The sequence below is a fragment of the Festucalex cinctus genome, chromosome 16, assembly GCF_051991245.1.
Source record: "Festucalex cinctus isolate MCC-2025b chromosome 16, RoL_Fcin_1.0, whole genome shotgun sequence".
Classification (NCBI taxonomy): Eukaryota; Metazoa; Chordata; class Actinopteri; order Syngnathiformes; family Syngnathidae; genus Festucalex; species Festucalex cinctus.
The window spans coordinates 993,253-1,006,180 of record NC_135426.1 but is presented as its reverse complement, the minus strand read 5'-3'; the positions used below and the strand labels follow the sequence as shown (position 1 = coordinate 1,006,180).

General features: G+C 44.6%; 1 protein-coding gene across 2 annotated transcripts in view; it reads right to left on the bottom strand.

The window, feature by feature from the left end:
• Window positions 1-409: 409 nt before the first annotated feature.
• sema3c (sema domain, immunoglobulin domain (Ig), short basic domain, secreted, (semaphorin) 3C) overlaps window positions 410-12,928 on the bottom strand; it is a 108,538-nt gene continuing 96,019 nt past the window's right edge. For both annotated transcript variants that reach the window (XM_077499127.1, XM_077499126.1), the window contains exons 16-18: window positions 11,617-11,684; window positions 9,405-9,535; window positions 410-2,411 (exon numbers count right to left, since the gene is read on the bottom strand). In XM_077499127.1, the coding sequence (XP_077355253.1) occupies window positions 2,004-2,411; window positions 9,405-9,535; window positions 11,617-11,684 (607 nt within the window). In that variant the 3' untranslated portion in view covers window positions 410-2,003. The remainder of the gene's footprint in view (window positions 2,412-9,404; window positions 9,536-11,616; window positions 11,685-12,928) is intronic.

Below are 12,928 nucleotides of genomic sequence, written 5' to 3'. Positions count from 1 at the left end.
CGTGAATTCACATTCAAATGCAAGACGTTTATACTGTACGTCACGCTGAAAAAAAATGTCAGTAAGGAAACTAAAGCTAGCTACAACTAGCTTAGCATCAAACAAACACAAATAAAGATGATTATTAGTGTGTGAAATAGGCTAAAAAAATTGAAATGTGAAGTTCGAGGTTTAGCTAACTGAATTCCAAGCAAGGCCAGCAGGTAGATTTTGATTCATAAATCAAAATCTACCTGCCCGTTCATAAACTGAAGATGTGTTACGACGGCGTTAGCATGTTAGCTTACCTTTGATTGTCATGCAAACGCAATCTCAGCTCAACACATTTAATCAGGTCATCAGTTCCACAAATAAATAGAAAGGCTTGCTTACGTCAGCCTTCAAACCTTACGGACATGAACTGATGATCTGCAAAAAAAAAAAAAAAAAAAAAAAAAGAATACATTCAAATTAAAATCTCTGCAAATTGCAGATGCAGTCGTATTTACACAGACAAAGCACATATTCACATTAAATAATCTTTATCTACATGACATATTCACAAGCCAATTTCCGGTTTTGTGCATGACTGAGAAGAGTGTGCTACCTCAGCGCTTCTCAAACTGGGGACCACTTGGGAGTCTGCAAAGTCATTCGCAATTATATTATTCACTATTCATATCATTCAGACAAGTCAGTACTTATATAACATGACTTTAAGGGACAATGTGTACAATTTAGTGCCATCTAGTAGTGAACTATATCTGCAAAAAAATGTGTTCTATCACATCAATGTTCATTTTTTAAAATGTATTCTTGGGTCAAGAAATCGCTAGTTGCTTTGTCGTGCCTTACAGGAGGTTGACACGTTTCGCCGCCATCTTTCTGCTACGGATACCCGCACAACAACTTTGCAAGTGTAGTAATTGGTGCCGAAGTGTTGTCTCTCTGAGGCACCTTTGTGCGCATGCTTCAAAATTATTGCATTCTATTAGTTTATTAACAGAGGGCACTAAATCCTATGCACTGTGCCTTTAAATCTTTCTTCTTTTTTTTTTTTTTTTTTAGATCAATTTGCAATTTTATATTATAAAATTCATCCTTGTTGCCTTATTTCTTGAATAAATAATTTTTGATAACATTGAAACTCCCTTAAAAAAATGTTATTTTAACATTTTGACTTTTTTCTTGAAAATTGTCAACTTTTAATTGCCATGCTATTTTGAGATTTCATTCTTTTTCAGATTATGACGTGCTCTTCTTCCTGGACCCCAATATATACTGATATTAAATTGATATAATATGATGACTGTCTTAGAAAATATGACTTTGTTCTTGAAAATTACATTTTTGTAATATCTATCTATATTATCCTAACTTTACAACCTTTTTTCTATAAAATAAACTTAAAAAAAAAAAAATAACCATAACATTCCAACTTGTTCCTTTGTACGGCAATCAAGGTCATTTCTCCCTCGACCCCCCCAAAAGTCTGAGAACCTCTGCTCCCCCACATGTGCAAGTGGGTACATTACACTCTAAAAACAGTCTGGGTCAAAAGTAACCCAATTATAGATAAAAAATGGTCCGATTCACTTTATGGGTCAATTTGACCCAACTTTCTGGGTTGTTATAGACAAAATGACCCATTATTTTGTTTTTTGAGCCAAGTAAAGGATGTGACCAATATTTGTGAGTTTTTTACACTAAAAGACCCTTTTTTTTTTTTTCTTGAGTCAAAGTTGGGTCCAATCGACCCAAGTAGAGGATCGCTCCATTTTTGACTCATAGTTGGGTTATTTTTGACCCAACTGTTTTTAAGAGTGAAATCAATATTGGCTAATTTTGATCTGGGTTGCCAGGCAGACACGGAACTGCCATTTTTTTTCCCCTCCAAAGAGTCAAGCATGCATCCCTCTTCGTCCGCCATCTTCAAGTTATCCTGACGTGGCAAAAAAAAAGGATCTATGGCGTGACGTTTTCCTGGTGGAGTCTTAAGTAGCGTCCGGTCGGCGTTCCGTCTGTCATTCCTCGTCGGGGAGCTGATTGCGCCGGTTGCGGCTCTTCCTGCGATCCAGCAGGGGCTTCAGCTTGGCCAAGTCCCCCCTGAGAGGCGGCGGCGGGTGCGAAAGGCTCTTCTGCCAGTCCTGGAGCTCCTTCCGTTCTTTCCTCTCCTTGCAGTACTGCTGCACGGCCAGACTGTGGGCCGGGCTGAAGGCCTCCGCGGGCAGCGCCCGGGGCTGCGACCACGGCCACGGTGGGTGCCCTCTTTCGGCGGCGGCGGCGCTCAACACCCGCAGGCGGATCTTGGCCACGGTGCGCTTGAAGCCGTTCTCGGAGGTCAGGCAGTAGTAGAGACCCTGGTCGGACGGCTGGGCCCGGCGGATGAGCAGGCCATGCGCCGTTGACAGCACGCGATCGCTCAGCTTCACCTCAAGTTCACAAAAAACAAAAACACAATGCATCTTTAAGGAGGAGGAGAAATTTATGGTCGAAGCTGCTGCAATTTTTGCATGCACAAGTCGAACACGGAGGTGATGTGATGCAAGAGCACCATCCAAGCACTGTTCATTTGGACAAGACATTTTCATTTACTTTTAAATACCTTTAACCCATCCATCTATTTTCTTGACCGCTTACAAGGGTCGTGGGGGTGCTGGAGCCTATCCCAGCCGGCTTCAGCCAGTAGGCTGGGCACACCCACAACTGGTTGCCAGCCAATTGCAGGCCTTCAAACCTAACCCACTAAAATGAATGACACTTTTCGCCATAATCTCGTCATCTGCTTGTATTTTAGTTTGAATCCAATTTTAGTCGACGAAAACAAAGAGCAATTTTACTCGACAAAATTGTCAGTTGAGTTGATATTTTCTTTCAGTATACATTTCAACTTTTATACAGAAAATTATAATACACCTATTTGTAACTAGCTTAACACGCAAGACACATTTAATACAACAGTGTCATTTATTGTGTTGAACTGACAATAATATAACTTAGTTTCCACCTAAATAAAAAAAAAAAAAGTGCATAATTGCTTGAGATGAATCTTCCAGCTGCAAAACTGTCATGTTTGAAGATGAAATCAAGTGCAGTAAACACTCAAGAGTTTGTGAGTGCTTCTTTTCGTTTCCTTCTGATTTGGATTGTCAATTTTCCTCACCGTGTTATTTTCATTTTTGTTTTAATTTTAGTTATTATCCTCAGTCAATTTTGGTTGTCATTGTCTCAATGAATGGCTTCTATTTGAGTTTTTCGTTTCACTTTTGTCTGAATTTTTTTTTTTTTCATAATGATAAAAAGATCACTGCATCCAAGGGAAGTGCAAGATTACAAGCTGAATTGCCCTCCAGTCCAGTAAATAGGATATATATATTTTTTTTAAATACTAGCTCAACTTTTTCGGGGATGCATCATCTTTGAATGGTACGATTACATTTTTCCCCCCTTAATGGTCTAAAAAACAATTTTTAAAGTGGTGCGTGAGATTAAAAGGGTAATGTAATTTATATTCCCAGTTTTGAAGAGGAAAAAAAAACAAAAAAAAACACAATCCTAAATAAGACTAATATTTTTTGAGTTGCGCAAGGCTTAGTGTTAAAAAAATAATTGAGGGAGTGCACAAGGTTTATGACATAAATCGTATGAAAATTATGTTTCGCCACCAAATAATTTCAATCATTCCTTATAAAATGTATGGTAAACATTTTAAAAGAATTAAGAATAATAAACTCAATGAGAGTGCGCTGACAACGTGGAAATGTAGGAGTCAGACGCAGGTAGAATGTAGGCCACAAAGGTAGCAGTTTTATTTTCTCCTAGCAGCAATCTCCTCTCAAGCTGAGAGGAGAAGAGGGGCTCAAAAAATGGAGAACTAAAAACGCTCCGCTGGGGAGGAAAAAACAGGCACAGGGTACAGGGGACAACTAAAGGAGCTCCGTTGGGGAGGTGAACAGGCTCAGGGCGAAACTAAGGGCGCTCCGCTGGGGAGGAAAAAGCACAAAAACAAGGCAAAAAGGCAAGGCAACAGGATCAAGGGCTTGAGGACTGTGGACCGCTTCCATGCACTGACGTGTGACTTCGGCAAACTGAAGGAGGAGGCTAATGGCTTTTATTGCAGGGGATAATTGGTGGCAGGTGGCAACAATCATGGGCGGGGACCGGTAATGAGCGGGCAGCAAGAAGGGCAAGTGACCTGGGGTGAGAAGGGAGTTAGTGATTTTCGAAGTAAACAGGAAATAAGTGACCAAAATAAAAGCATGAGCCGTCACGCCGGTGGTGGCGTGACAGTACCCCCCCCCTCAACGGCCGGCTCAGGCAGGTCAGGATGTTCTTGATAAAAGTCGTCAATTAACGAGGGATCAACGATGAACCAAGAGGGAACCCATTGCCTTTCTTCCGGGCCGTATCCCTCCCAGTCTACTCGGTACTGCTTCCCCCGGCCCCGATTTTGGACGTCTAACAGCTTTATAACCTTGTAGACGGGGCCACCATCAATCATCTCAGGGGGAGGCGGATCAAGTTCGGAAGGGACGTGGGCTTTCGTGGACCGGTTTGACTTGGCTGACGTGGAAGGTAGGGTGCACTCTGAGGGATGGTGGCAGGCGGAGACGTACAGCAGCTGGACCTATGGTTTTGGTGACAGGAAAAGGCCCCACAAATCGCGGGGCCAGTTTCGGGCACGGTACCTTGAGCCGTAAGTGCTTTGCAGAGAGCCACATTCATTGGCCTGAGAGATAATTGGGTGCGGGTCTTCTTCTCCAGTCAGCGGCCCACTTCACCCGGTCTCCCTGGCGTTGAAGCGCCATCCGGGCCGCTGACCAGATTAGGCAAAACCGACGGATCATGGCTTGGACCGAGAGCACCGTCGCCTCATCTTCTAGGTCGGTGAAGTAAGGAGGGTCGTAGCCATGGACACACTTGAACGGGGTGAGACCTGTGGCAGACGTGGGCAAAGAATTATGTGCTAGCTCGACCCATACCAAGTAGGTGCCACATGAGGTCGGATTTTGAGACACAAGACATCGGAGTCCAGTCTCAAGCTGCTGGTTCAAACGTTCGGCCTGTCCGTTGGCTTCTGGATGGTATCCAGAAGTCAATTTGGCCTTGGCTCCCAGGGCTTTGCAGAACTCAGTCCAGAAATGGGAGACCAACTATGGCCTGCGGTCTGAGACAATATGTCGAGGAAAACCATAAAACCGGAATATGTGATTAATCATGATGTCTGCAGTTCTCTTGGCTGATGGAAGCTTGGACAGTGGTATGAAACAAACCATCTTGGAAAAACGGTCAACAACTGTGAGGATGACGGTTTTACCGTGAGATAGGGGTAGACCGGTTACAAAAATCTAGGGAGATTTCTGCCCAGGGTCTGGAGGGAATCGGCAGCGGTTGGAGAAGTCCCATCCGGGATTGGTGTGATGCCTTGTTTCTGGCACAAACTGGACAGGCGGTCACGTACTCTTTAATCGACTTTTTCATGGCTGGCCACCAGAACCTCCGGGCAACTGCGAACATGGTCCTGCGGACTCCAGGATGGCATGACATTCGTGAAGTGTGGGCCCAATGTATTACCGGGGATCGTAGATTTTCGGGCATGAAGAGACGACGTGGAGGGCATGCCTTGGGAGGAGTGATGGTCTGAAGAGCATCTTTGACATCATCCTCTATTTGCCATCTCATGGCTCCTATTACGCAGTCTCGGGGCAAAATCGGCTCGGGCTCAGTCTCAGATGGTTCGGATTCATGGATTCTGGATAAGGCATCAGCCTTGACGTTTCGACTGCCCGGCCTGTAGGTTAGAGAAAACGAGAATCTGTTAAAAAACAATGATCACCTGGCCTGTCGGGGGTTGAGTCTTTTGGCCTGGCGTAGGTTTTCCAGGTTTCTATGATCAGTCCATATGATGAAGGGGTGTTCGGCTCCTTTCTGCCAATGTCTCCATTCTTCGAGAGCCACCTTGACCATCCAGGCCAGAGCACTTGATGGCAAAAAACTTTTCAGCATCAGCAGCACTCGATCTCCAACTCAGTAATTGCGCTCTGCCTTGGATAGTTACCGTGAGAGGAAGGCGCAGGGATGCGTTTTGCCGTCCTCCTGGCAGCGCTGGGACAATACTGCCCCAATACCAATGCTCGAGGCGTCCACCTCGACCACGAATTGGCGCTTGGGGTCAGGAACTTTGAGAATCGGGGCTTCAGTAAATTGTTGTTTCAAATCATTGAATGCAGTTTCGGCTTCCAGGGTCCAGATGAATCGTATTTGTGGGGAGGTCAAGGCGTGTAGTGGAGCGGCCATGGTGCTGAAGTTCCTGATGAAGCGACGGTAAAAGTTGGCGAAGCCTAGGAATTGTTGGACTTTTTTCCTTGAGTCCGGCGTGGGCCAATCTTGTACGGCGCAGACCTTGTCTGGATCCATTTCCACCCTCCCGGGTGACACGACGAATCCCAAGAAGGTAATTGTGTCCACGTGGACCAGGCACTTCTCAGCCTTCACGTACAATTGGTGATCAAGAAGCCGTTGCAGGACTTGGTTCACATGATCTTGGTGGCTCGTTATGTCAGGGGAGTATATCAAGATATCGTCTAAATAGACGTACACAAAATGGTCAATAAAGTCCTTAAGTACCTCGTTGATCATGGCCTGCAACACTGCTGATGCTTTGGTGAGGCCGAAAGGCATAACTAAATACTCATAATGTCCCCGGGGGGTGTTGAAGCCGGTCTTCCATTCATCTCCTTCTTGGATTCAGATGAGGTGATATGCGTTTCAGAGATCCAGTTTTGTGAAAATCTTGGCTTGTTGCAACTGGTCGAACACAGATGACATCAATGGTAGTGGGTATCGATTTTTGACTGTGATATCATTCAGGGGACTGTAATCTATGCATGGGTGTAGGGATCCATCCTTCTTGCTTACGAAAAAGAATCCTGCCCCTACTGGCGAAGAAGACGGCCGGATGAGTCCAGCTTTCAAGGAGTCGTCGATGTAGTCATTCATGGCTTGGCGTTCGGGTCCCGAGACTGAATACAACCTACCCTTGGGGATGGTCGATCCTGGGATTAGGTTAATAGGGCAGTCATATGGTCGATGAGGTGGAAGAGTCATGGCCTTGGACTTACTGAATACTTCCCGCAGGTGATGGTAGCAGGAAGCAACTGTGTGCAGGTCAGGATATTCCTCCTGGGCGGAGGACATGAGAGTCACCTGATTAACTGTGGCTGAGGATACACTGGTTGCTGATTGTCCCAAAACATGATTCACACAGTCCTTACCCTATTCCCAAATGTGCCCTGAGCTCCAGTCGATCCTGGGTTTGTGTAGACGCAGCCAAGGGTGTCCCAGAACCAAAGTGGGTGATGAAGCTTGGAAGACATGAAATTGGAGAGTTTCGAGGTGTTGTCCGATTCGTACCTCCAGAGTCTCGGTGATGTGGGTGATGCTGAAAAGTTTTTTGCCATCAAGTGCTCTGGCCTGGATGGTCATGGAAAGAGGTTTGGTGGTGGTTTGTAATTGTCTTACGAGCCCCCAGTCTATGAGGCTTTCGTCGGAGCCAGAGTCGATGAGGGCTGGCAAATCTGTGGTGATAGCATGGTGAGTTATTTGGATTTGCGTGAGTCTTTGGATCTTGGCGGGTCGGGGTGACTGGGAACTCACCGGTGATCCTCTCTTCGCGGGGCAAGTTCCCACCAGATGACCAAGTTCACCACAGTAGTAGCAGTGGCCCTCTCGGCGGCGACGCTGTCGCTCCTCGGGGGTTAACTGAGCCCAAGCTGCATGGGTTCATCCCCGGCGTTACGCACTTCCCTTGGCGCTGGTCTGGGTGGCAAGATGTGCATTCCAGTTGCCAGTGGACGTGGAAAGGGGGTTGGTTCCATCCTTCTGTGGAGACCACTGATTTTTGTCAACTCTCGTCGTCGATGATCAGTGCGGATCGCTAAGGAAATCAGTGAATCCAAGTCAGCCGGCAGCTCCACTGGAATCAGCAGTTCCTGTATTGCGGGCGTGAGTCCTTTCACAAAGTGATCCTGCAGAGCTGTGGAGTTCCAGCCACAGTTGGCTGCCAAGGTGCGAAACTGGATGGCATAGTCACTGACTGACTCCTTGCCTTGTTGTAGCCGGCTCAATTCTCGTGCCTTTTCTCGGTCGTTACTGTCAGGATCAAATACTTGGCGCAAGGTTGTTTGAAATTCGTGAACATTCTGTTAGACCGAAGAACCCCTGGCCCATTCTGCAGTCGCCCAGGCTTTGGCCCGTCCAGTCAGGTGCGGCACCATGAAGGCCACCCGGGACCGGGCTGTGGAAAACGCCTGTGGAGAATGCTCAAAATGTATGTCACATTCGGTGAGGAACGTCTGACAGTGTCCAGGTTCACCGGAGTATCGTTCTGGGGAAGCCAGTCTAAGTCCTACTCCGGTGAATGACGTGGTCGGAATGGAGGGTTCGGGCTGTGGTTGCTGTCTTGTTGTGGATGGAGCCCGGTGCTGCACGTAGCTGACCAGCTCCTGGACTTGGTTGGTCAGCTCCCCTAGCTGCGAGACCATGGCCTGCTGGACCTTTTCCTGGTTCGCAAGTCAAACCTCCTGGTTCTGGAGAGTGGCCTCGAACTTCCCCGCTGGGTCCATGCTGGCCAAAGTGTACTGACACAACGTCGAAATGTAGGACTCAGACGCAGGGAGAATGTAGGCCACAAAGGCACCAGTTTTATCTTCTCCTAGGAGCAATCTCCTCTCAAGCTGAGAGGAATAAACTTGAGTTGAGTTGAGTTGAGTTGAGTTGAGTTGAGAAGAGGGACTCATCAAATGGAGAACTAAAAACGCTCCTCTGGGGAGGAAAAAACAGGCACAGGGGACAACTAAAGGCGCTCCACTGGGGAGGTGAACAGGCTCAGGGCACAGGGGGAAACTAAGGGCACTCCGCTGGGGAGGAAAAAGCACAAAAACAAGGCAAAAAAAGCAATGAAACAGGATCAAGGGCTCGAGGACTGTAGAACGCTTCCATGCACTGACGTGACACTTCGGCAAACTGAAGGAGGAGGCTGATGGCTTTTATTGCAGGGGATAATTGGTGGCAGGTGGCGACAATCATGGGCGGGGCGGTAATGAGCGGGCAGCAAGAAGGGCAAGTAACCTGGGGTGAGAAGGGAGTTAGTGATTTTCAAAGTAAACAGGAAATAAGTGACCAAAATAAAAGCATAAGCCGTCACGCTGGTGGCGGCATGATATGCGCGAGGCTACAATCAAAGTGTGAAATGGCAACTGGTTTCATGATTACACTTTTTCACCCCAAGTTACAACATTTGATTTGAAAAATTTGACTATTCACGCCAAAATAATGTTTTCAAGGGTGTGGGTCTTGTCTTGTGAGATGATGAATGCAGATGAAGCATCAAAGTCAAAAGGTGTCGTCGCGTGCTGTCAGCTGACCTCCTTCCTCCTGTCATGGTCCCTGTGGATGAGCCAGCGGACGGACGCCTGTGGCGCGTTGGCTCGGCACTCCAGGAAGGTGGTGTTGTTCCCAACGCAGTACTGCGTCATTTCCACTGCGTTCCTGTACGCTAATGCACGCAAACATGGAAGGAGGGAGAAAAACAAACAAACAAACAAACAAAAAATCGGATGAGAATTGTTTTTGGGTTGTTTATTTTTTGTCGCATAATACTCGTTTTTTTCTGAAGGCAATATGACTTCAAAGTCAAAATTAAAACTTTTTTTTTTTTCAAAAAGGTTCGGAATATTACACTTTTTTCATAATATTCTGACATTTAATTCTTCAAAATATAGGACTTTAATCTTTTAAAATGACAAATTAATGCTTGAACAAAAATGCATTTTCAATCTTGTAATATTCTGATCTTTAATTCTAGAAAAAAAAAAGAATCTCAACATATTCCAACATGGCGGCACGGTGGCCGAGTGGTTAGCACGTCCGCCTCCCAGTTCTGAGGACTCCGGTTCGCGTCCAGGCTCCGGCCTTCCTGGGTGGAGTTTGCATGTTCGCCCCATGCCCGTGTGGGTCTTCTCCGGGTACTCCGGTCTCCTCCCACATTCCAAAGACATGCATGGCAGGTTAATTGGGCGCTCCAAATTGTCCCTAGGTGTGCTTGTGAGTGTGCATGGTTGTTCGTCTCTGTGTGCCCTGTGATTGGCTGGCAACCAGTCCAGGGTGTCCCCCGCCTACTGCCCAGAGCCAGCTGAGATAGGTGCCAGCACCCCCCGCGACCCATTCCTTGTGAGGAATGAGCGGTCAAGAAAATGGATGGATGGATGGATGGATATTCCAACATTTAATTCTAAAGAAAGTAACTTCTGAATACATTTAATTCAAGACAAAATACAAGGTAAATCTTGTCATATTCAACCTTTTAATTCGCGTTACATATAAAATTGTAAATAAACTTTATTTTCTGAGTTTAAAGGGATCGTTCGGATTTTTTAACATGAATCTCAATTTCATCCTCACCTCCAGTGTGTGCGATCAGCACTGACTTACCCCTGACAGCCTTCTGTGACAGGACTTCTGGTCCGGTGTTGGACGAGAGGAAAATAGTCCAGCAAGCTGGCTGGGTCTCGGAAATAAAGCGTTTTTCTTTTAAAAACTATTTGTGTTCAAAAGCGTGATACATTTCCATCACAATACTCCTTTCCTGGAAAAAAGTCAGACGCCATTACCGCCAGCCACTACATTTCTGTTCGTTCGTATCACTGCGCGTCGCCCTGTAGACGGCTAATCGATGCACTGCAGCCAGCTAGCTGATCCTTCCGCTAGAAGTTGTTTGTCTTTTCGAAGGCGGAAGGATCAGCTAGCTGGCTGTAGTGCATCGATTAGCCGTCTACAGGGCGACGCGCAGTGATACGAACGAACAGAAAAGTAGTGGCTGGCGGTAATGGCGTCTGACTTTTTTCAGAAAAGGAGTATTGTGATGGAAATGTATCACGCTTTTGAACACAAATAGTTTTTAGAAGAAAAACGCTTTATTTCCGTGACACCAGCCAGCTTGCTGGACTATTTTCCTCTCGTCCAACACCGGACCAGAACTCGTGTCACAGAACGGTCAGGGGTAAGTCAGTGATGATCGCACACACTGGAGGTGAGGATGAAATTGAGATTCATGTTAAAAAATCCGAACGATCCCTTTAAGTTTGTTAAAAATACAGTATTGTGATTTTTAATTTTGGAAAAAATAAAATTTTGGAATCTGAATTTTCAGACGAAAATATGACTTAAATCTCGTAATATTCTGAAAAAAGAATGTTACAAATTTTATTCCAGAATATTCAGACATTTCATTCTTGAAAAACTACAACCAAATCTTGCAATATTCCAACATTTAACTCAATTAGAAAAATGACTTAAACCTCATAACCTCATTTGAAAAAATAAAATAGATGGAAAAAAAAAAAAAGACTAGCGAGACAAGATATGAACTTTAAATCTTTAAATCCTTCAATATGGCAACATTTACTTCTTAAACAATAAAAGTAGCCTTGAAATGTTCCTAATAATTTTTAAAAAAGAGGCTTGAATGCAGGACTATTGGGACTTTGGTGAAAATGTCTTTATTCTTGGCCTCTTTGGACAAGACTTTAGGAAATGGCCCATGTTGAATGTGGGAAAGTGACCTTCGAGTCAAGTCACCTTTGAGGTTGAAGCCTCTGCACTGCGTGAGCGGATTCCCATGCATGACATCTTGCCTCCTGCTCCTCCTGAAAGCAAAGCAAAGGTCAGGTGGACGTGTCGTCGAGCACGCATCGCTCGGACCTTGGCGTCCCTCGGACCTTCGCGTCTGTGTTATGTCTGCGCGCACTAAAAAGCGTCGCGACTGTGAAGTGCGCCTTCAAACGTTCCACTCATGTCGCCGTTCTATTTCCATTCTCGTTTTGATCTTATTGTTCAGGCATCCCGACATAACTGACATCAATACGAAAAGTCCACAAACAATTCTGCTTTTATAAAGATAAAAGATCAGTTATCAGCCACGTCGCGCTCAATAAACAAGGTAGAAATGTTTGTAATAACATTATTACAAACCGTACAAACTCCTTCACCTTGCTAAATTAAGCTAAGTCAAATTTAGCACAATAATAAACATGTTTTAAACCATGGGTGTCAAACTCATATTGGCTGTAGGAAAATATATGACCAAGTGGGCCGGATTGGTCAAATAACGGTATATAACAGATTTTTGCTATTTATGGCCCAGCCCTAAATTACGGAGCTCAACTTTAATCAAAAAATAACATGAATGCAAATGGAACGCGGCAACACTTTAGAATATAGCTAAGTTTCACCATGATCACAAATCTGTTTAAAACGGGGGGGAAAACAGCTTGTTGCAACATGTCCCTGGTTGATCTTTTATACTCTGCTGCCACCTGCTGGCCATTTCTGTAATCACTACAATTCTTTCAACCGTTCTTTGCAGTTAAGAGGCTGGATGAAAGCCTTCTGTATACTCTAGCATATAAAAAAACAAAAAACAAAAAACAAAAAAACGGATAGATGCGTCTTTGAGACACTGAAAACATTTAAAATAGATCGTATTTATATGTTTTTGGGAGCAAATGAGTTAATGACGTTATAAGGATGTTAATCCTATCTATTTGTGTTACCAGTAATTGAATTTGTGTCGTATTTAACACGTTTATGTCAGTCTATGATGTAAAAAAAAAAATAAAAAAAATAAAAAAATAAAATAAAATAAAAAAAAATTAATAATAATAATAATACATAAATAAATAAATAAACCTCTACTTTAATTTGTGTGTAAAATAATGACATCCAAGATGATTCCCCGTACAACTTGCATTACTCATCTGAGGACTGCTTGTGAAATTACAAATGTATATGTTTTGATTGTGGCCGGCTGATAAATTGGTTCAATTTTTTTTTTTTTTACTTTACAAAATCATCCTGCGGACCAGATTAAACCCTGTTGCAGGCCGTATGT